The sequence below is a fragment of the Triturus cristatus genome, chromosome 7 (assembly GCF_964204655.1).
Source record: "Triturus cristatus chromosome 7, aTriCri1.1, whole genome shotgun sequence".
In the NCBI taxonomy this organism is placed as follows: domain Eukaryota; kingdom Metazoa; phylum Chordata; class Amphibia; order Caudata; family Salamandridae; genus Triturus; species Triturus cristatus.
In genome coordinates this window covers 1,177,086,185-1,177,110,809 of record NC_140590.1, presented here as the reverse complement: position 1 = coordinate 1,177,110,809, position 24,625 = coordinate 1,177,086,185, and the positions used below count along the sequence as shown (strand labels likewise).

The 24,625-nt window shown below is 46.9% G+C and overlaps 1 protein-coding gene across 2 annotated transcripts in view; it reads right to left on the bottom strand.

Moving 5' to 3' along the window:
- The window catches only part of PKMYT1 (protein kinase, membrane associated tyrosine/threonine 1), a 272,843-nt gene that overhangs the window by 184,439 nt on the left and 63,779 nt on the right, over positions 1 to 24,625 (bottom strand). For both annotated transcript variants that reach the window (XM_085618492.1, XM_085618491.1), the window contains exon 3: positions 4,033 to 4,523. In XM_085618492.1, the coding sequence (XP_085474618.1) occupies positions 4,033 to 4,523 (491 nt within the window). The remainder of the gene's footprint in view (positions 1 to 4,032; positions 4,524 to 24,625) is intronic.

The window sequence follows — 24,625 nt, the reverse complement described above, 5'->3', positions numbered from 1 at the left end:
ATTCTCTGTCAATCCAGGATGCTGAAGATAACTTGGACCCTGTCTTGGCGAATCCTCCTCAGACCCTCAAAAATCAAGAGTTTGGGAGGAAAGGTGTAGTGAAGTGGAAAGCTCCCCTTCAATAAAAACCGATGCCTCAAGGCTCTCCACAATAGATACAAGATGGCACAGAGCTACAGGTAATGGACATTGCTGGGAGTGGCAGAGAGATGCACCTGGGGTGCCCCACTGAGCAAAGATATTCCGAACCAACTCTGGATGGAGATGTAGTTGCAAGATCATACCAACTGATGCTGCCAGCTCTGGTTTTCAGGGAGCCAGCCAGACAGATGCTAACCAGCCGAATTCCATGCTGGTGTGCCCAAGTCTACAGTCTCAATATTTCCTGACAGGGAAGATAAGATCCCACTTCCCAGTTAATTGGCATGCCACACTGCAGTCATACTGTTCATCAACTCTGGATGGACTGGCCACGAGGGGAAGGGAGGAAGGCCTTCAGCACCAGCAGTGTTACCCTCAGTTTGAGCTCACTGATGTTAAGTACCTGCTCCTCTGGAAACCAAAAAAGCCTCTGATATCTTGTTCTTCCACATGAGCACCCCGCCCTAGTGAGGATGCATCTGTCAATACCAAGGCAACGCCTGGAGGGGGACAGAAGGGCATCACTTGAATCAGGTTCTCCTCTGCCAACTACCAGGCCAGGTCGACTGCAGCATCCAGAGAGTTTGCAATGGTGTCTGCCAGATCTCCACCATGCTGGAACCACTGGCTGCAGACGCCACTGGAACGTTCTCAAGTTCCAGCGTGAATGCATGACCAGGAGGATACAGGATGCCACCAGACCTAACAGGAGTAGAATCTTCCAGACTAGAATCTGAGCATCCGCCAAAACATTGGAATCATATCCTGAATGTCCCAGTTCCTCTGCAGAGAAGTCAAAGCTTAGAGTTATGCTTTATCCAATACTGCCCCTCTAAACAGAATGCACTGAGAGGGCTCTTGATTTGGGCAAGTTAATAGGAGAATCTAGCTCAACGGCAAGGATGCCGCAGCCTGCAGGTGGTGCAACATCATCTGCGACAAACCAGCTTTTAACAGCCAGTCGTCCAGGTACAGGAGTATGGTGATCCCCTACATCTTGAGATAAGCGGTGTTAATTGCCATTGTGAAAATTCGAGGTGTGAATGAAAAATCCGAACAGGAGAAATGCAAGCTGGTAGTGAGTGGTACTTACCACGAAACACAGGTATTTAATGTGCTATTGGAGAATCGGTATGTGAAAATATGAATCCTGCATGTTGAGGGTCATCACCCAGTCTTCCAAAAGCACCGAAGCTAGGGATAGAAGCTTGAACTTCCACTTGCGTATGTAAAACTTCAAAAGCCTGAGGTCTAGGATAAGACCAAGACTGTTGTCCTTCTTGGGAACACAGAAGTACTGGGAGTAGCAATCCTATCCAATTTACTACTCTGGCACCAACTGCACTGCTCAGTTCTGCAGCATGGCTGCCATCTCCTGCTGCAATATTTGTAGATGATCTTCAGACTGCAAGAAGTGTCAGTACAGGGTGTCAGAATAGTCTGCTGGAAGGCTAGGGTACAGCCCTTTTCTCTAATCTGAAGAACCACTGGCCTGACGTTATGACGTTCCAGGTCTGCAGAAAGGAGAATGCCTCCTCTCCATAGAGTCACACATGTTACTTCAAAGGTGAGCTAAAGCAGCTTTATCAGTGGTGCGGGGAAGTGGGAGCGAGAGGAGGAGGGCTGAAGGGCTTGAGAACTTCTTCCCTTGCCTCTGTTCTTTCATTTTCTGACAAACTGCTTCTGCTGCAGAGGAGGCTGTTGGGACTGATGATGTTGCAAGTTGAAGTCTTTTGGAGAAACCCCTCGAAATCAAAGGTAATCCTCTGCAAGGGATTGCAAGTATAAACATCAGGACGTAGTCCTGCTGTCTTTAAATTGCCCCGAAGCAGAGTCTGCCTTATCCCCAAAGAGCTGTGCTTCTTCACACGGAATATCAATTAACATGTTGTGATCATCCCAAGTAAAGCCAGTTGAGCAAAATTAAACATGTCGTCTCAGGGCCACTGAACATCCCTTTGCTAGCTACAAAACCTGCTTTATCCAGACCAGCTCTTATTGTCTGGAGGCATCCTGTCTGCCCCGAACCAAGCAAAGTGATCCCCAAGGAGCTTGGGCAATTGAGTGCTACAATCAACCATATCCCAGAAGACTTGTGTATGCCTGCCAAATAAGAAGACTGTTGAGCCAGGCTGCTATTTGAGGCCTTTTTTTCCAAGTACCTCCAACTTCTTCGACTCCCTACCCAGAGCTGCTGTTGGACAGGATACAGGGTTGTTTTGTTGAGGAAAAAACCTGTACGACTAAACTCTCTGGGGAAGAAAGTGTGGACAGAAAGTGCAGGTCCCTGGGCACTGGTCTATAGCACCTGGCAGAGCCAGTTCACTGCAGGTGCAGATGTGGGTTTCTCCCAAGCCGCCGTTACCAGGTCAATGAGCGCATCATTGAAAGGCAGTAAAAGGCTATGACAGGTTGTAGGACCTGTGTAAGAAGATGGATTTTTTTTCCTCCAATGAAAGAGACAACTCCAGTATAGATGGTGTGAGTAGACACCTCCTCAACTACTCATTGAGCAGCCCTCCCAGACATCTGCCTACATCTTAGCCCTTGGATTAGCAGGAATTGTCAATTGCACTGGCACAGTGGGTAAAGAAATAGGCATCAATGGTGCAGGAGGAGGGTCAATGGCAAAGAGATTGGCATCAGAAAACTTTCCGATATCGCAGTTGACAGTCCATGTGAACCCACCTAAAGAACTCCAAAAAGAGCCTTATATGGTGCCATGTGGCCTGCAGATGCTCCAGAGGGAACTGCTGCTCGCCTGCATTGATTTTACACTGTATATATGAAGAAGGCTGGGTCGGGACCTGGAGCCAGGTGCTCCAGATATGCTTTAAGGGCTGTGCTGGGGGGGGGGGGGGGGGGGGGGGGGGTGCTGCTGCAGGCTGTGTAACAGTAATGAGTCCCGGAGCCGGCACTGGGGGCTCCTCAGGCAGACACTCCTCGGGCGAGTTACCTCTACCAGTTCCTGCTCCAAACAGGAGTCCATTGGATTCGAAGAACATCAAGGGGACTTGCCTTTCGGTGGGGACAATCTCTTAGGTGAGGAGTCCCCATGCCTTTCTTCTTTTTGCGCTGATAACATTTTACCCCTCAACAAATTCCATTAAAGTTAAGATCTGGAAGGTGACCTTTATCCTGGAACACGGGAGACGGAGATCGGAATTGCGTTTCTCTTAGGTACAGGACACAAAGAGCTGAACCTTGTAATCCTCAAATGTGACGTGGTGTATGAAACCACACTTGCCGCATTATCTTGAGTCATGGCAGGAACTCAAACACCAAGGAAATATCTCATGAGGGTACGAAATGGACATCTGCCCACTGCAATTTCTACAGGATTTAAAATCTGACTTTCGAGATGGAGATATTATGGCAAAGCACGGTCTTAGAAAATGTAGAAGTATCTGTGAGAAAACTCACTAAACATCTGAGAACAGAGGGCTCCAGATTTACGTGGAAGGGCACAGAAGAAAGGGAGCTATTTGGCTGCAGTGCCCTCAACACAGGCACTATGTCAGAGTTTTCCAACCTGGCACCTGGGAAATTCGAAAGGTGAGGAACCTTCGGCTAGAGGTATCCATCAGAAACGTTCTTATAGATGTAGTTTGCATTGCACTTGGGGGAGGGGGGGGGGTCAAGAAACAAGTCTTGAAAGGGGGGGGGGGGAGGAATTAACCTCAATTCAATTATGTGACTAACAAAGATACCATGCTGGAGAACATAACTTACACCATCACAGTCTTCCTTCTCAGTCTGTATTAAATTATAACCAGTATGAGGTAAGATACCTTGCATCACCACAGACAATTCACAGCACTTATAACCTTGCTCTTAGTGAAAATCTCTGTAGGAAACACAAAGGGTCATCAGCATGGGCTGCATGATCACCTGAAGATATCAGCAGCCTTGGTGTATTCCCCATTGAGGAGCTCAGGAGCCATATAGCGGGGGTCACCTTCCTGTGCCTCACTCAGATTCCCCCGATCCAGCTCCAGCATGAGACCAAAGTCACCCAGCTTGCATGTCTCTTTGGAACAAATGAAGATGTTGGCTGGCTTAATGTCCATGTGCACAAGGTTACGGTCATGCAGATGCTTCAGCCCCCGCAGCAGGTCACAGAAGAAGGCCCAGACTTGACGCTCATGCAATGGGCCCCGCTCCTCGCAATAGTGCTGTAGATTAGTCTCACATAGCTCAGTCTGGATGTAAAGGTGTCGCTTCTCCTCCCAGGCTCGCACAAATTGTACACAGTTAGGGTGCTTGCCCACCCGCTCGTGCTTCTGCACCTCCTCCAGCTTGCGCCGACGGTCCAACTCTCCCCTAAATTGCTGAAGGGAACGCTTCACCGCATAAAGGTTTCCATCTTCTCTGCTCTTTACCTGTCATGACAGACAAAATGGCAGTGGAATTGGTGTTACATTTATAGTTTGTACTTTATCTAGAGAAATATTCAACCTACCACCACACTACATAAACACAGTTTTTCAGTCTTAATCTTTCAAGTCTACTGTAATATGGCTACTTATTTTCTTATGTTCCACAACAGAAACACAACAAAGCTATCATGTTGTAAAGAGGCAGCCTTTAGGCCACAAAGAGAGCCCTCTGCAACTGTTAATCTATGGACTCTGAGCATCCCTGCAGTCTCGATGTCAGTCTGCTACCTCTTAAATCTTAGTCAGATAACAGAGTACGAGAAAACACCAATCACAGACTCCGGGGACGCAACCCACTCCACAGGACCTTAGGGACCTTGTAGCTTTTTGCTTTCATAATAAGGTTTTTTAATCATACAAACCAAGAACGAGGCATCATCAACCTCCCTGCCAATTCTAAAAGGTTCTAGTGACCGGACAAGTAAACTGGTGGCATTGACAAGTTGATGGGGGCCTGTATGGGGAATATTCCTCTTAAGACCCTCATGGGCCAGTCCTGTATTCAGGGTATCCCCTAAGCCCTGAAAGCAAATTATGGGCTAACTAAACACAAGGTTCAAGGCAGCACCACTCACTAAACCGAGATATGGAGCCCCATCTAACCAATTTGTATCAACTTTGGTTCAAAACTTCCAAGTGGTGACTTGCCGTACGACACCTGCTTGCTGTACGGCCTGGAGTCTGATAAGTCAAAACTATTAGTGGCTTTTGTCCATTACCAGCCATGACTGGACCCACAGAAAGGAACATGGACCAGGATTACTACTGATATATCTGCCAGCTACTGTTAGCTCTGCTTCTAACCCACCCCTTCGTTGAAGTGTGGGAAGGAGCCCAGCACCACAGGTCACATCTATTATGTAGCTTCCCAAAGCCTTGAATACCACAAGCTCATCGTCATCTACATATTCTCAGCCACTCCTCTGCAGGAATTTACCAAATTAACCTTTTGCCAGCACAATCAATCATATCAGATCCTTGTAGGAATGCATCTACTCACACTTGTGGCTTATCTCCCTCCTGAGCTGATCAGCTAAATGCAGGCAGAGTATTTTGCATCCAAACATCTTCAGAAGAAGACACAGCACATGCAAATATTCTGCAATTAATGTAAATTTGCATTGTTGATAGTCATTGTGCACATCCTAAAAGTCGATCGAATTTGACTTTACTTTGACTGAAAGAGCCCAGCCTTGTTCTATCACTGAGAAATAGAGCTCAGTGGGTGTAGCATCTTCCAAGTGACCAACAAATCACAGAATAAAATCGGAGTACAGATAAATCAGATTTTCAAGTCAATTAATTGAGTACCAAGAATCTGGCTGAAGAAATCGCTAACTATTCATGTGTCCCAAACTACTTCGGTCCTACTGAGAGGATATCTAGCCATTGGAAAGTACTTGAGCAACTGCACTCCACTGTAAGGTCTTACAAACCTAAGCTTCAGAAAACTGAGAGAATGGAGCTAGTCCATTTCCTGGCTCCATCTATTCACCTCTATTTATCTCCTTTCTTTATCCTCTCAGGCTATGAATAGGCAACGTTTGACTTTCTGGGGAGACATTTTAAGATCCTCCTTTACATGTACTAGAGAAATCATTCGAATTTTCATTGTTTTATTTTGTTTCAAGATTGCTTACCAAGTAATTTGAATCGTAACTGAAGCGGTTTATTACTGGCCGAAAATTTCAAGAACACACTTGCAATTCAAAAGAACAAGCAAATTGAGCATCATAATCCTCTCTTGCACTCCTGACCTAGGGACTTTTTTGCATTATTCTTCAATAATCTCTTAAAGAATGCTTGGAGGAAGACCAGTGGTTTCACACCGGAGGGATTTCGCACGTTTAAAACCTGTGGAAATCATCTGAATCCTATTATGGCAAACGCCAAGACCGTACAGTAACCTTCTACCGCCAATATGTAAAAATAAACTCCAAGTGAGGACCCCCTCTGAGGATTTCTAAGATGTTGAAAGGGTTGTGAGAACGGGGATCAAGTACGAACCAGACCACTGTGCCAGACGGAGCATAAATGAAGTGCACAGAATGAGAGAGTGGCAGAGAATAGGGATTGCTAATGAGAAAGGTCTACCTTCCAGCGCAAGCTGCTTTGTTTCAAGATCAGCGTAACAAATGCTATTAATCTCGAGGAAAACAACTTTTACAAAACAGGTTGCTGAAGGAACTATAAAATATGTTTTTATAGTTCCTTCAGTAACCTGTTTGGTAACTAAGTTTATCAAAATAAAAGCAGCTCTAATAATAGAAAACGTATGGTGCAAACCTTCCTTCCCAAGTTTCCAAGTTTTCTTCTGGGATGGTGGGTGACGGGCGTGGGCCAGAGTATAAGTAAGTGGGGTGCTTCTCCCTTCATTATATAAACTATTTATCGTCTGGCAATATACTGCCTGGCAAAGGCTAAGCAGGAAGATGCATTCAGCTACAGTTGTCCGACATTTACAAATGTAAAGGATGTCTGGACTTTTACATCAAAAAAGGTTCCACACACAAGAAATGTATTTATACGATTTAGACAGCAATTATTGTGTGTAGGTTGAAGAAATTCTCAATCGCCGTGTTCCCATTTTCGCACTGTGTTCTTTTTTGAAAATAGATGATTTAACAGGCAATTTAAATCCAGTAGCCGACGCGTTTCTTCCCAGAGGGGACTTCTTCAGGGCTCAAAATTAATATCACAGCATTTGTCCACTGTCAAATTTCTGTGATGGTTTATAGTGTGTAGTATTTTTCATATGGCACGGTAGCTAAAAAATCTGTCATGGTGTCTGCTTCCTAAGATTGAGCTGGACTTTGTCTGTCTTGGCTTTCAGCCAGTGACTACAAATCAGGAAGAATAATGCCCCCATGAGCCAGGACCTTAAATTCATCTGGTCTTTATTGAGAAGCTTCTCACACCAAAACAGACAGGCAAGGACCTTGAACAAGACTGTGCAAGTGCTCTCTACACTTAAGGCCGGAGACAAACCTAGGCTCTGGAGAAACCTTGTTGTTGTCAAGTGGATCTGAAGAAGTTTAAGCTGAACTGACTGCATCAGAGATGAGCAACCCCTTGACCAAAAAGACAAACTGCAAGGCCTAGTTGAGTGAAGCACCTGCACAGAGAAGGTTTCAAAAAAGTGAGCTACACAGAAGATTTGATGGTCTTCCAGCCTAGACCAGACCTACAGAGAGTATGACATGAATATGTGTATGGTTATGATAATTTATCAATGCCCTGCTTGTGTACCACAGCCCGTACTCTGTCTAAGGACAAAGTGCCCCATTTACAATACACAGGACACTGCGTTGTTTAGGTAGTACACCAGTGGATGAAACTGGGTGCCTGGATTGCAGAACAAATATAACCATCAGAACAGCATGCAGAGTTGTGTAGATCTTGTGGTAAAAGGTCATTTTTTTAATCCTAAATCTCATTTCCTCTGATTCAACTGTTGAATCCGTCTGTGCAGGGGTTGCCTCACCCAAACCAAAATTCTGACCAGCCAGTTTTGATACCTAAATTTTGTTATGAAATCCTTCCCCTCTTTGCCTCACTGTGTTAGAAGTCCTGTTCGGTGCTTGTCCAAGTCAGCACTCACTCACTCACTCACTATTAAGACGAGTTGGGACAGTAACAGATTGCCTCAAAAACAGCAATCAGTGTCCTGGACACAAATTCAATTGCTCCAGTGATCTCCGTTATGTTTTGTTTTTTCAATTGGCTTCCTATGCCTCTTAGTTATGTAAGCTTATGTATGTCACTTAGAATTATATTCAGAACCTTCTTTCTTTAATTCTGTATTTTTGAATTCTGTCCAGTTGCCTCGTTGGTGCTGAAGGTGTGTGTGTGGAGTTATACAAATGATTTTGAGTTCTCTGGGTAGGGGCAGTCAACACTAACCAACCCAAGATGATGGTTTTGCTGGTCAACAATCAAACTCTTTATTAACAGAAAAACACAGAATAATTCCTTTAGTTGAGGTATGCTAAACTATTATCGAGTGGAGAACAAAAAATAAATTATACCAAGAAGACTCAGGGTGGAGGCAAGGGGGGAGCAGTTACTAACCATAGTGCAAGTTTATTGCTCTGTGGACACAGGTACAGCAGAGGATACACATTCAAAGAACAGTGGAGTGCGAGTAGTTAGGACGAGGAGGCACACTTTATTTACATTCTGTGAGGCTTGCTTCTTTCTCCCGCAGGAAAGCAACATGTCCGTGCCAAAGACCATCATGCATAATTGGACAGCATGTGTTAACTCACGCAGTGCATGGAAGCCATACTTGTTTGGGCTATCAACTTGGCGTGTCAATCTGGGAACTGAAAAACCACAGACATTGTCAAAACTGGCGCTGACCCTGAAGGAAATGTTCATGCAGTGATATTGGAGGATGAAATCGCATGGCAAAAGCGGACTTGGAACTCCACCGAAGAAACCATTAACATATTCTTACACTTGCGGTACTCAATCTCGCTTTCTGAAATAACATTCAACTTTTGTTTTTGTTAGCTTCTGTAGACTTGAGGTTTTTAATTATTATTTTATTTAGTTTATTTTGCCTTCACCACAGAAGCATCAGGCATGGCACAACCACCAATATTTTTCACAGAAACGGGTCCATCTCCCCTGCAGTGGAAGAGAATATCACACTTATGCCTAAAGCAATTGGCGGGGAGAAGTGTTCACCATTAAGAAAACCTAATGTACTTCTACATCATCTGCATATTGAGAGACACAACATAGACCACAGCATTGCAGAATTGGCAGCAGATGGTGATGTGGAGGTGAGAGACATAATGAGATGTCTGTAAGAATGATAGAAACAATTTAGAATGAATGTTCTTCTACAATGCCATAAATTATTTTCAAGGGTTCAAGAGAAACAGGTGTGAGTGAGCAACTATGTTGAAGCTCTCTGAAACCTAGCATGTGCACAGGAATTTGGAGATTTTCAGTAGGTGAGGTGTCCCAAAAGTTTTCAAGGTTCAAGAGAAGCTTCAAGTGAAAAATCAGGATTGAAAGGCGGCCCCTGCTACAGTTTAGTGCATGGAACATACTGCTGTGTGTGTGTGTGTATGTATATATATATATATATATATATATAAAGGAGATTTGCAGTAAATGGGAACATCAGAAAAGTGGTAGTTGTGATAGTTCTGAGAGTGAAGAAGAAAGGGGGCGCTAACGATCTTAGCCTGGTGAAAAAGCAGAGAAAATAAGACATACGGGGTCACCACGTCCCTACTGTGTACAGGTACGAACCTGCTTGGCACAGCAGGTGTCAGCACAGCCGCACCTCCTGACATATGGGGTTGCCAATCCTTACCTGCTCATGGGTTCTAGGCCGATCCCCACAACATTTACCCCGGCTCACTTCACTGAGGCCTTTCCCTGGCAACCAGGGCACGCCCACTTTGTCCTGCACACTGGTAACAACCTTATCAGGGCAGCTACTGTTTACTTGCACTTCGCAATGGGAGTCCTATTAGGGAGATTCCTAACTGGACCTCTCTCACTACAACGCCCTCCTCTTCCTCTTGAGATGTGCCCATTCCCCTTCCTTGTGACCTATCACTGATTCAAAGAGCACCTGCTGAAGTGTATGGGGGAAGCCTGGCTCTCAAATTCACCGTGTGTGTCCCATCTGGCTTACAGGAATGCAGCAATGCGCAAATACGTCTGGGTGGGAAATTTCTCTACCTCCTCATCATGTTTCACCATGCAAGCCTGGGTCTCTCAAAATGGAACCCAGCGTCCTCCATGCACTGTACCATTCACAGGCACACATTCATGCAACCAGTGCATGTATACACTGCACAGCATTGTATCCCGCATGTACGTTACCACGCAGGCACACATACAGCTAGCACATGCATTTAACATGAATGCACTGCACAGCATTGTATCCTTTGCGTTCAGTACCGAATGCACATTTAACATGCACAGACTGCCCAGCACTACATCCTTCAGAATGAGTGAGCCTGTAGGCCTCAATCCAGTGACAAAGGCTAAAAAGGATCTGTCCGCGCCTACTGACCACTACACAGTAAACTGCCACCACCGCGCTCATGCTGATTAGCTTCTGGGGATAGCAGTAGCCTTCATCACTAAGAGGATAGCACTTTATGCAGAACTTCCTATCCAACAAGACCGCAATCCGAGAGACAGGCCTATGTCATGGCGCACGGGCACGATCCGTGCTTGCCTACGACAACAAAAATCTGAATTAGGGATCCAGACATCAGTACAGTTGGGCACCCAGGGCAGAGGTGCACGTCCATTACCATGCAGAGGACTTTTCGGTCCCAACACCGAGCCAAGGTTGTTAGTGTTATATATATATTTGTGGCCTTCAGCTGAGGCCATGAGACAAAGGCAGTTTACTCTTTGCATGCAGTGTGTGGGAATGGACTTGGTTATTTTGGCTGGGGCTTTATCTAAGGGACTGTCTTTCAAAATAAAGAATCAATAAGAACAAACTATTAGACAAGGAAATGCTGGTGCTCCTCTCCATCGCCCCAATGTAGCTGTATTTTTCAGAAGATGGAGCACAGCTGGTAAGTCTCTTCCCGAGTTTTACTCAAGGAGAGATTGTAGTATTTTCACGCACTGTTTTTTTCTTTTAAATCAAAAGAAATCAAGTGGACTTCCTTTTCTCGAGGAACAAAAGTGCTTTAAACAACGCATTTGGAGCAAAAATACGGCCCCGGAAGAACACACTGGTACAAGCATGAATTCGGAGGAAAGAAGTACAGAATAGAGGTGGAAAGCATGCCCATGGTCCAAGAGTGCAGCGTCCAATGGTGTCTGATCGCACAACTAATATTAGCCAAGGGACTAAGAAAGATTGTCTGTAGTGGCGCTCAGGGAAATACACACGAGAACGTAACGCTTTTGTTACCTTGTAAAAATAAAAGACAGGATACGTTTAGTTTCCCAAGCCACATGCTAGACTTGAGCAGGTGAGCTACGACGCCAAGCGTCGTTTATTGGCACACAGAAGCCTAAAAGCCCCTACAGCAGTTTCTTCTTGACATACCTACATGTGGGGGGGCTTCTCTCCAACGTGTTACTCTGCCAGCTTCTGGCTTTAGAGAACACGGTTTGTGCGAGCACACTTCCCTCGTCTGTCAACGGACGCATTCCTGGGAGGGCCTCTCCCCACAAGCACACAGCGCAGACAATGGCGCGGTTGGAGTGGGTGTAGAACTAGAAGGTGCCACTCAGAGGGCAAGACGAAGCCCCGAGTCCACACAGCAGGCGTGGCACAGACACTGGTGGAACACAGCCGGCTAGCAAGCCCCCGTTAACGCGAGGAGTGTGAATATGTAGGCCGTCACTTTATTTCTGCAGACACTCACAGGCCTTTCTGTATTGAACATATTTGTGACGGATACCTGGAATGCCAGCTGCGGCAGGGCCTCCGCAAGTGACGTCGCCCTGCCTCCAGAATTACAAGGCCATCAATCCTGCCTTGGCACTCTCGTGCATCTACCGACAGCACCTCTCAACCCTTTGTAGCGGTTGGCGGGTGAGGCTCGATTTTAAGAGGGCAACGACCCTCCCCGCCTTATTTTAAACCAACTGCAATATGAATTAGCCTGTCAAGCGTAGATATGAATAAGTAGACTCAGCGTACACACTAATTTAAGTGCATGACGTATTTGTCAAATTTGTGTACATGGGACCGGTCAGGCTTCACTCTCCTGGCTGTAAAAGGATGACCACCGTAGGGCGTTCAACGTTCATGGCAAGAGAGGAGCGGCAGCTCACGAGTTCGAATCCGGCAAAGGGGAGCAACATCTTTTATGTACAGCTGCGACAGATGAGCAGGTATTCAGAGCCGCTGCTGCTCATTAGGGAACTGCTGCGGATCTTAAACTCCACGCAATAAGAAAGCGACCTCGATGTAGCTGCAAAGGGCGTGAAGAAAAGAGGACTGCCTCTAACACCCCCAGGGCAAAGTGCCACCCTGCCGCTGCGGAAATGAGGAGGCCTGGCACCAGATCTCTTGTCCCTCGAGGCCAGCCCCGATGCCTCCTTAACTTGGGCTTCAGCTATAGTCTCAAGGGAGCAAAGGCGAGCAGCATTCAAGCCTTTTCAAATGCTTCGCTTTGTTGGGTGAGCAGGGTTTATGTTAACTCAGGAAGTAAGAGGGGAAGATTAAACTCGATGCTCATTGAATTCTCCTCCTAGCGATCACCTGCAGTCTGTAAGTGAACATCCTCTCCTGCCCCGTCAACACTAGACCAGCCACTCTGCGTCTACCAATCATGCTAATGCAAACTTGGGACTTGATAAGACATATCTACCCAGGCAAGTACAGATCCAGAGACAAAAGATTGGGACACTAAATAATCCCAGGCACTAACATAAAAGTGGCCCCCATTAATGAATCAGAACGCTGACAAGTATCTGCAATGCAATAGGTCTCACATTTGTCAGAGTTAGAGCTATTGGCGTTGTGAATGACAATGTCACCTATGTGTTTTGGTTTGGAGTGTAGTGGATGTATGAACAGAGACACAGCTGCAGCACTGTCTAGAGCACTATGAATGAGGAATTACCACTGTGACCAGAGACGAAGCTGCAACACTGCCTAGAGGACTTTGAATGAGGAATTACCAACGGGACCAGAGAAGCAGCTAGCAACACTGTCTAGAAGACAGAAAATGAGGAATTACCACTGGGAACAGAAAGGCATCTGCAGCACTGCCTAGAGTACTTAGAAGGGGGAATTGCCACTGGGAACTGAGACACAGCTGCAGCACTGCCTGGAGGACTTAGAATGGAGGATTTACCGATAGGAGCAGTGAAGCAACTGGTAGCACTGTCTGGAGGACTTCGAATAGGGTAATTACCAAGGAGACAAGAGAGGCAGCACTGTCTTGAGAACTGAGAATGAGTAATTACCACTGGGAACCGAGACACAGCTGCAGCACCGCCTAGAGGACTTACAATAAGGAATTACCAATGAGATCAGATAAGCAGGTAGCAGCACTGTCTAGAGCAGGGGTCTCCAACATTTTCTGTAATAAGAGCAACTTGTGTTTAATGAAACTCAGAGCTACTAATATTATGAGCATTGTAATAGTGACCACATCAGACAAGATTACATTAGTGACCACCATAAGTAAGATTAATACCAGATATCACTTGAGTGCATTAGGCATGGTTGCAAGCAGTAATGTATAAAACCTTTGTCAATATGGAATACCTCTACATGGGTAACAACAGCCACAGCTGCAATTCTTCTGGCACCAAAGTAAAAACATTTGTAAAACGTTTTCCAAATGCCATATGATTTATCTCTCAAACATCAGCCTTAAATACATTTTGGAAACTCAGCCATTTATCTCTATATATCAGCTTATGAATTCTGAAAAGAAACACATTTTGATCTCAACTATACACTCTAAATGTTGGTATACATAATAATTCAACCAAGTAAAAGCTTCTAATTTGGTGGTCTGGGCTGCACACAGATGAGTTACTTACAGGCACCGGGAGAGCTACTCGTCGGAGAAGCCTGGTCTAGAGGACTTCGAATGAGGGATTACCGACGGGACTGGAGAAGAAGCTAACAGCACTATCTAGAGAACTTAGAATGCAGCTAGCAGCATTGTCTAGAGGATTATGAATGAGGATTTAAAGACGGGACCAAAGAAGCAGCTAGCAGCACTGTCTTGAAAACTTAGTATGAGGAATTAACGACGGGCTGTTGATAGAATTAGGAAAGGAATAGCACACCAGGTGGGGAGACGGGGGTGTCAGGGTAATCCGCATCCAAACCCTAAGGCTGAACGATGTGCAACTGTTGCAGCCTTATCTAAAGAAGGGCTGTAATGAGAAAAAAAGTATCTTTTTATTTACATGAATATCCAGCTACCAATACAGCATCAAAGCCAGAAAATAAATACCTACAAAATCTATTTATACATTTCTCTTGCTTTGTACCCAATTAAAAATGCGCATACAAACAATGAAAGTTATGTTTTTCAGTCACTAAGAAATCACTTTCCTACCAACCTCCAAGTGTAGACATTACAACACTCAACTTCAAAACCTTTTCCTGAGACCAAGAGTCTGCAATTACTTTTAATAATTCAGTACTGCATGATTGCGCACTGAGGTATAGAGAAATATTGTACGATTTTCATGGCAGCACTTCAAGGCATCATCGGCCATCGCCACAAAAAAAAGCAGAAGAGAGAATTATTAGTGACGGGAACTTGGACTCTAGAAGAGAGCACACAGCCGATCATCTCACCACCATCTAGTGGTCCTGAGCTCTACAAGCTCCACAGCTGGAAAGGGAAACAGGTGCCAACAGGAGCCAGCAGCAGATCACCCCAAGCCCCTTCCAACACTACACTAAATTGCTTCCAATGACATACCTCAACATTATCCACGCCAGCGATAGGGACAATAGAAGGGTTAATGCATGGCTCGCTGTTACAAAGAAGCAGACTCGGATGTTTCCAGCTCTTAACAAGCCCTCACGTTTACCCTTTGGACTTCAAGTATGTGTCAGGGAAACACTTTAATGTTGTACAAGACAAGTCAACTACGGATTAAAAAAAAAAGCCAATGGGAGAGTTCAATTATTCATATTATTGCAGGTGGCTACCGCAGGGCGACTTATAGCTACTTGACATACAAGAGCTCATGTAACTTCCTTGGTCACCCATAAAATACATGATTCATTTAAAGTACACAGTATTTAAAACCATTCACGATCTGGCACCTGTACTCATCTCAAGCAGCATTAAAAGAAACATTCCTCCTCGCAGTCTGCCTCTACTTCAGTACATTTTCTGGCAATAGGCGCATTTGCTAAAGAGACCATGGAAGGCCCTAGTTTTTCCTTTTGTGAGTCCACCTTGTGGAATTCTCTTCCACTTCACTTGTGAACAGAATCTGAATTTCTGTCTTTCAGGAATGCGCTGACGGCTTGCTTGTTTAGACAAGCTTTCGTATGCCAACTTTGCCTTTTCTCATGACTCTCTAATAGGCGTCAGCGCCAAGAAACCCATGGTGTACATGCACTAGAACAAGTTGCTATAAAATTACTATTCTTAGGTGGTCATGCTGTTCTAGAGCTTTAAATGTTAGACAAAAATGTAAACATCTAATCATTTGGGAAGAAAGGATAGAAAAAGGTCAGAAAATGAATATTCCTGTTATTTCATGTATTTATGTAATCTATGGCCATTACTATGGCTTCCTTCAAACATGAACGATCAACAAACCTCTACAGTTCAACTGACTGTTCCTCCAGAAACTACTACCAACTGAAACCTTCCTTTCAGAAATAGAAATGCTCCTCAACCCATTAATACATGCCCATATGTACCAACACCTCATCAATGAAAAGAGAACGGAATAACCCACTGTGAAGCATCCTTACCTGCACCAGCTCCTGAAATACATCTTCTCCGAGCTCTCTTCAGCTCAATGAAACTATGGGCTTCTTGCCATCACTACAACTTCGCCTGGAAATAGTAAGGCATCTCCGAAAGGACTTTACTAAGCAATTGACAACATCCTATGGACGTCTTAGAAAGAGTCCTGTGCAGTATCTGCAGCGAGTTCAATCCTTTGGTGTGGCAAGGATCCGATCACTATTTTAGTAGCTTCAGTGACTACTATTGACAACAAACAAATTATTAAAGGGTGCTAAACCCCAAAACGGCTATGACAAGCTTAGGATGTGGCGCACAAAATATGGTGCTCTGCTAGTTCTCAAACTTGGGCTTCCAGAGTAGTCTGTTCACTAAAAATACATATGTGCACTCAGGGCAGTTGTGCCTAGTCAAGTCTGTGCAGACAACAGAGTTCAGAGGGACAGACCGGAGTACATTCAGCAACAGTAGATTGATACAGTACTTGTCATCAGCCCATGCCAGCCAACATGTTAAGAGAAGGCCAAGCTCACTAACGCAGAAGGGGAAATCCTTCACCCAAGTACAACACCAATAAACTAAGTAATGAAGCCAATGCACATTTCTTCCTCCAGATACAGCTCTTTCCCAGAGTAAGTCATAAGAGGTTACACCAGAAACATACAATGATAAGAGTTTGTAATAAAATATATATTCAAAATCAATTCAATTTGCAGGAAAAACAAAATATTGTACATGTGTGAAATAAAAAAAGCTGGCTGAAATATCGGAATAGAAAATACTTAGAGGGTGGCTTAGTCTGACAAATTGATTTGGATTTATACAGCGCATAGCTGCCCCGGCAATGGGGCGTCCCAGCACTACCCAAGATACAAGTGACTAAAAGCCGTCCAGACAAAAGATGAAAGTTATGCTGGGAAAAGCCAGATCTTTAAGGCTTTACAGAACGACAGATGATTCTGGAGCCCTCTGATGGAAACTGAAAGAGAGTTCCAGAGTTTAGCTGCTAAAACTTTGAAAGAGCGACCACCCACTCTCGCTCTTCGGACTCGGAGTGGTGGGGGGGGGGGGGGGGGGTACATGCGAGTCCTAGATTGGATGAGCGCAAGGAACGACTCGGAATGTACAGTACTAGCAAAGCTGCTAGAACCGGAGGTGCTTGTTGGGTCATGATTTTATGAGCAACACTGTCTTAAAACGAATAGTTTCTTACCTGTCGGTGTAGTTTTGCAGCTTGAAGATCTTTCTGGATTCACTATGCTGTGCATTATTCCGCGATCTTGTGGTTGGGTCCGGATTCGTAGTCTTTTCTTTGTTTTTTTTTTTTTTTTTGTAGCCCAGGTGGGCGTCGACGTACACCATTTGGTGCACCTCCCGTGACGTCGTCGTGATTCCTGCAGAAGTCCCACCTTTGGGGCGCCATCTTCGGGTTCTTTTTTCCTTTCCTCTTTTTTTTTTTTTTTTTTTTTTTTAACCCTAGGCGATTGATTAATCCTTCTTGTCCCTTTATCTGTATGTTTGTATTTCTTTGATCTTTTCCATTCTACCCCCTCTTCCTCCAGCCTCATCTTCCTGGCGGAGGTGGGTGGGTTCGCTAGTGAATCCAGAAAGATCTTCAAGCTGCAAAACTACACCGACAGGTAAGAAACTATTCGTTTTGCAGCGTGAATCTTTCTGGATTCACTATGCTGTGCATCGATTTTGTAGCGGTTTTCCTAGTTCTGTGGCGGCTGGGTGGTAGATGAGCGTTGGTCGTTGAAAATGTGCTGAAGCACCTTCTGTCCAACCTGTGCTTCCTTGTTCATCTGAATGTCCACGCAGTAGTGTTTCGTGAACGTGTGCACAGATGCCCAAGTTGCCGCGAGGCATATGTCCTGGATGGGCGTGTTCGCCAGGAAGGCCACGGTGGCCCCTTTCTTCCTTGTGGAGTGAGCCTGCGGCCCCTCCGCTAGCTCCTGTCCAGCCTGTTTGTGGCAGAATTGAATAGTGAGGGCAATCCACCTTGCGATGGTGCCCTTAGTCACTGGTCTACCCATGAAGCTAGTAGCAAAGGACACAAACAGCTGTTTCGACTTCCTGAGTTCCTTGGTTCTCTCAATGTAGTGCATCACCGCTCTTCTGGCATCGAGGGTGTGCAGTGCCTTTTCTGCGTTTGTAGTCGGGTTTTGGAAGAAACTTGGTATCTGGATAGTCTGATTTATGTGGAACGCCGACACTACCTTGGGCATGAAGTGTGGGTCCGTTCTCAGGACTATTCTATCTTTGGGAATCTGAATGTAGGGTTCCTGCAGCGTTAGTGCTTGAAGCTCGCTCACCCTGCGTAGTGAGGTTATGGCCACCAGAAAGGCTGTTTTCATAGTCAACATCTGCAGTGTGGCCTTGTGAATGGGTTCAAACGGTGCCTTCATGAGCTCCGTCAGGACCACATTCAGATTCCATGCCGGCGGCGGCAACCTTTTCGGGGGGGCCATCCTTTTGGCTCCTTCCATGAATCTCCTCACCACCTGCGAGCTGAAGAAACTACCACCTTTTTCACCTCTGGTGTAGGCCACGATGGCCGCTAGGTGTACCCTTAGTGAGCTCGAGCAGAGGTTACTCTTTAGAAGGTGTGTGAGGTACCTCAGTACTGTTGAGTCTCTTGTCATTCTGTTTTGCAGGCCCTTTTTCCGGCACCACACAGTGAACCGCTTCCATTTTGCGCTGTAGCATTTTCGTGTAGTTGGTTTCCTCGCCTCCCGTAGCACTCGCATCGTGCTCGGCGGCAATCTTAGGTGTGCGAACTCTAGGTCTTCAGGAGCCATGCCGCCAGGTTGAGGGTCTCTGGCTCTGGGTGTAGGACCTCTCCGTTTTGCATTGAGAGCAGGTCCTTCCTCCTCTCGAACCTGTATGGGTCGCCTTGTGCCATTTCTTGAATTTGTGAGAACCATGTCTGCCTCGCCCACTGCGGAGCCACCAGGATCAGGGTCATGTTGCTGGTTCTGCACTTGTCGAGCACTCTGTGCAACAGGGGTATCGGTGGAAAGGCGTAGGCAAATGTCCTCGACCAGCTTATCCATAGGGCATTTCCCTTGGATTGCTGATCTGGTTGCCTGGACGCGAAGCTTTGGCATTTTGCATTGTGGCGTGTTGCAAAAAGGTCTATTGTGGGAGTCCCCCATCTCCGGAAGAGTTTCTCCGTTTCCTGGCCATTGAGCTCCCACTCGTGTGATGCTGAGGTCTGCCTGCTTAGCCAGTCTGCCTCCACATTGTCCTTCCCCGGTAGGTGAATTGCCAGTAGATCTATCCTGAGAGGTATGGCCCATCTCCAAATCTCCTGAGCTAGGGATGAGAGCGGGAACGACTGTGTCCCCCCTTGTTTGTTGATGTAGAACATCGCCGTGGTGTTGTCTGTTTGGACCAACACCCTCTTGTTGAACAGGTGCCTCTGGAATGCCTTCAGGGCTAGCAGGATTGTTTTCAACTCGAGGTAGTTGATATGGCGGACCGCATCTGCTGGGGCCCATAGACCCCTCACTCTGAGGTTGTCCATGTGCGCTCCCCATCCCTTCTGCGATGCGTCCGTGGTAATGGTCACTGTTGGGATTGGTGGGGTCAGGCTTCTCCCTGCTGTTATGTTGTCTCTGTTCCACCAAATTATCTCCTCCTGCACTGCGTGCGTAACAACCACTAGATCCTCCCAGCTTCCGTTTGCTTGTGACCATTGTTGTTGTAGCCATTCCTGGAATGGTCTCATGTGCAGGCGTACATTCGGCACCAGCTGGATACAGGACGCCATCATCCCCATCATCTTGCTCACAGCCCTCACTGTCAGAGCTCGCCCCTTCTGGTAGAGCTTCGGCTCCTTCAGTAGAGCCTCTGTCCTCCTCTCGCTGGGCACTACTGTACTGTTGCGGGAGTTGATCTTTGCCCCCAGGAAAATCTTCACCTGCTCCGGTTCCATCGATGATTTTCCCCAGTGGATCGAGAATCCCAGATTTGTGAGGGTGTCTGTTACGCGTTTTGCGTGCCTCTCGCACTTTCCGCGTGAGTTTGCCTTGACCAGCCAGTCGTCCAAGTAGGGGTAGACATGTATTCCCTGCCTTCGTAGGTGCGCCGCTACCGCCGACAGGCATTTTGTAAAGACCCTTGGTGCTGATTTTAATCCGAAGGCCAGGGTCGTGAACTGGTAGTGTTCTTGTTCGATGTTGAATCTTAGAAGGCCCTTGTGCCTTCTGTTTATTGGGATGTGAAGATAGGCATCCTTGAGGTCCACGGTGACCATGAAGTCCCCTTCTCTGATCTGTGGCAGAACCTCCTGCAGTGAAGTCATTTTGAACCTTTGCGTTCTGATGAACTTGTTTAGGTAACGGAGGTCTAGTATGGGTCTGAGGTCTCCGTCTACCTTCGGAACCACGAAGTAGTTTGAGTAGACCCCTTTGTTGCGTTCTCTGAACGGCACTGTCTCTATGGCTCCCTTTTGCAGGAGTTTCCGCGTTTCTTCTCTGAGTATTGCCAGTTCTTGGGCCGATCTCAGTCTTCCCCTTGGTTTCCTGTTGGGAGGTCTTTTCTCCAAATCTACGCAGTACCCGTACTGCACAACGTTCCGTATCCACTGGTCTGTGGTTATACGCCGCCACTCCTGAAGGTAGAACCTCAGTCTTCCGCCTACTGGTGTCGTATGCTCGTAGGCTCTTGAATTTTCTCTTCCCCCTGATGACACTTTTTTGCGCCTCACCCTTGGGGTCCTGACGAGGGTAGGCGTCCTCTTGCGTGCTGAGTCACTTCGTCGAGGGCTGTTCGCCCCCTCTCCTCCTTTGGCCACGTCCGTTCCCTCTCCCGCGAAAGGACTGGCCCCGAGGTTGATATTGCCAGTTTTGCTTCTGCTGACCTTGTCCGTGACCATCACCCTGCTGACTTTGTTGGAACGCCTGGTGCGACGTCCCCTGCTGGCTTCCTCCCCTACTGTAGGGTCTTCGAGGGATTTCCTCGCCTCATTCCCCTCAGCTGTAGGGCCCCCATGGACCTCGCCGTCTCGTTTTCTTTTTTCAGCTGGGTGAGCTTGTCGTCCACTGTTGCTCCGAACAGTGTCTCTCCATTGAAGGGGGTGCCAAGGATGTTGTTCTGCACTTCCGGTTTGAATCCCGAGATTCTTAGCCATGCATGCCTCCTCTCTGTGACCCCTATGGCCATGAGTCTTGCTGAAGTCTCTGCCCCATCCAACGCCGTCTTTATACAGGAGTTGGCGATGTTTTTGCCTTCATCTATCAGGTGAGAGGCTCTCTGCCGGTATTCTTCGGGGAGGTGCTTTACTAACTCCCCCATCTCATCCCAGTGCTGGTATTGGTGTCTATTGAGGAGTGCATTTGAATTCGCCATGCGCCAGTGCATTGCGGCGTTCCTCTCGACCTTTCTTCCTGTGAGGTCAATCCTCCTGCTCTCCTTATCCGGGGGTGGGCCCGAAGTTGCTGGTACGTTGGCCCTTCTCCTGGCCGTGGAGGCTATGATGGAGTCCGCGGTCACGCTACCCTTGATGTAAGGGGGGTCCAGGGAGGAGTGCTTATATTTCTTCTCTGTCCTGGGCGTGATCGACCGGCAGGTCGCAGGTTCCTTGAAGGCTTCTCTCCCCTGATTCATCACGCTTTGTAGCATGGGGAGGAACTGGCTCCTTGTCTGGATGGGGAGCAGTGTCTCGACGAGAAAATCGGCTTTCGGTTTCTCATCGTCGAGTTTGACGCCGAAGGCCATTGCTGCGCTCCTGACCACCATATTGTAGACCCCGATGTCGTCGGGTGGCGAAGGCCTCGAAGGGTACGTGTCCACGGGCTCCTCCGGGTTTTCGGTGTCGAGATCGTGCCATTCGACGTCGTTGCTGGTAGATGCCGCCGATTCGTAGAACGACCGTTGGTCTTCTTCCTCGGCTTCTCCCTCATAATAGGGCTCTTCTTCCTCTTCGAGTTCCCTTGTCAGCCCTTCGGCGTCGAACTCGTCTTCGACCTCCCCGACGTCCGCTGATGAAACCGTTGGAATCTTGAATTCCTTCATTCTGGCGTCGAACTCCTTCTTTCTTTGAAGGATGTTCTCCATTTCGGCCTCGAGCCGCCTCTTCTTTTTCTCCATCTCGGAGATGCTTTCGGCGTCGACCGCGGGTCTTTTCGATGAAACTTGCGTCGACGTCGAACGTTCTTTCTGCGTCGATCGGCCCGTTTCATGGGATGCTTTCGACGACCCTTGCCTTTCGGCGTCTTTCGGCACCAGGGAGTCCTTATCTAAGGATCCGCTCGGCCTCTTGTCCGTGGTTCCCCCTTTGGACGTCGAAGTTTTCGGCGCCGGGGCTCCCTTCGTGGACTTTGACTCAGATTTTCTCGAGTCACCCTCGTGTTGTCGAGGTACTTTCTGTTTTGCGCTCGACGATTCTCTTACCTCGTCTTCTTTTTTCTTGTCGGTCTCTACGACCGTGAAGTTTTCGGCTGTCTCGGCGACGTTGTCCTCGTCGTCCGAGGAGAGGCCCAGAGCGTAGAGCGTCGGGGGCTTCCCCTTGCCATCCATGCTGGCGTTGGCCCTTCTCTGCCGCTCTCTCACCCTGAGTGTCTTCGGCGCGAAGGCTGAGCAGGCGTTGCAGTCGATACTCTGGTGATCGACCGGTAGGCAGAGGTTGCAGACCGGATGCTGGTCTCTCTGCGCGAACTTGTGGTGGCAGTTTGGGCAGAACTTGAATGGCGTCTTGTCCATTGCGCTCAGGGTCTCTGAGCGTGCATTCTCCAAGGCCGTCGAAGAAAAAGGGCGCTGGTCCTCCTTTCTTCGCGCTCCTGATGAAATCTTTTCCTTTCCTGATATCTTCTAGTGTTTCTATCGACGAAACTCGCTTTTCTTCCTTCTTCCTTCGAGTGTAATTCTGGAGCTTCCCGATGACGATCCAGACCCAACGGAGGAAAAAAGAATCTGAAGATGGCGCCCCAAAGGTGGGACTTCCGCAGGAAGCACGACGACGTCACGGGAGGTGCACCAAATGGTGTACGTCGACGCCCACCTGGGCTACAAAAAAAAACAAAGAAAAGACTACGAATCCGGACCCAACCACAAGATCGCGGAATAATGCACAGCATAGTGAATCCAGAAAGATTCACGCTGCAAAATGAATTCTTTTATCTACAGGTAGCCAATGCAATCTACTTAGGAACTTAGACACTGAGCATGACTTTGGGAGTGCCAGCAAGGTGCGGACTGCCGCGTTTTGAATTCCTTGAAGGCGCTTAATATAAGAAATATTGGCACCTAAATAGAGGGAGTTGCCATAATCTAGCCTGGACAATATCGTGGCCTGTAGGATGGTTTGGCGGATTTTAGGGTCAAAATGCCCCAATAAAGGTTAGGAGTCCCAAAACAGTCCCTGCAACTAGTTTAGATTGAGTGTCAAAGGACAAGCCTCTATCGATCCAGAAGCCTAAGTTCTTGACCGCCTCTTTAGGCAGTGGTGCGGGTTTTAATTTGTCTGGCCACCATTGCTCTGACCACATGTCACTATCTTTTCCAAGCAAAATTATCTCCGACTTGCTTCCATTAAGCTGCAAGCAGTTTGTAGTCAACCAGTCGGCAATCACCTGCATGTCTTCTTTAAATTTAATGAGGTTATTTTTGCACTCCTTAGAAAACGCAATGACCAATTGGGTGTCGTCGGCATAAGACACCAACGACAACCCTCTTCTTTTTGCTACCACAGCCAAGGGTTGTACGTAAATATTGAAGAGCATAGGGCTCAGTATCGAACCCTGAGGTACCCAGTGTCTGATAGCGTACTCCTGGGAGTGGTAAGGTGGCACCATAAACTGGAAGGATCTACTTTCCAGAAAATAACGAAACCAGGCTAGGGCCACACCTCTGACCCCAATCCCCTGTAACCGCCGTATCAATAACTTGTGGGAGACGGTATCGAAAGCGGCACTCAAGTCAAGAAGAATTAAGGCCGCAGAGTTACAGTCATCCAAGCTCCTGCGAATTTCTTCGATCACTGCCAGCAGAGCAGACTCAGTACTATGGCGAGATCTAAAGCCATTTTGAGAGGAGTCCAAGATTTCAATTTGCTCTACAAACAAAGATTAGAAGAGAGCAAAGAGCTGGTAGCGATTGTTAATTACCACGTTGGGATAATGTGGAATAAAGAACAGACAGCACACATCAGGATAGTGACTGAATATGATGCACAAACAGAGCACGCTGAGCTAATGGATGATGAGATCAGAGACAGCGCGTTCACATAGTGGCTGAACACAGAGCATGCGGAGATAGAGTATGAACAAACAATTAGAAGAGGGACTACTCCCCAGTGTGCCATTTCCCATACAGCACAAGAAAATGCTTTCGGCAGAAACAGAAGGACATCTTTTACTGTCACAAAATCTAGGTATACTGGCAGTCTAGAGACTTCATGACCCACATACAGACACAACAAAGGGATTCGAACCGAGGAATGCAGACGATTGCAACTTATTTTAACTGCAGACATTACTTCTGCTGGTTGTCGTTGAATAGCTATTGGAAAGGAAGGAATGTAAGACCCGGGGGCATAGGTCATATATCAAGACCGAGAGTACTATTACGAGCAGTTGAAATTGATAAAGAACGTGCTTAAATAGGCATCACAACATAAGCCTAAAGCAT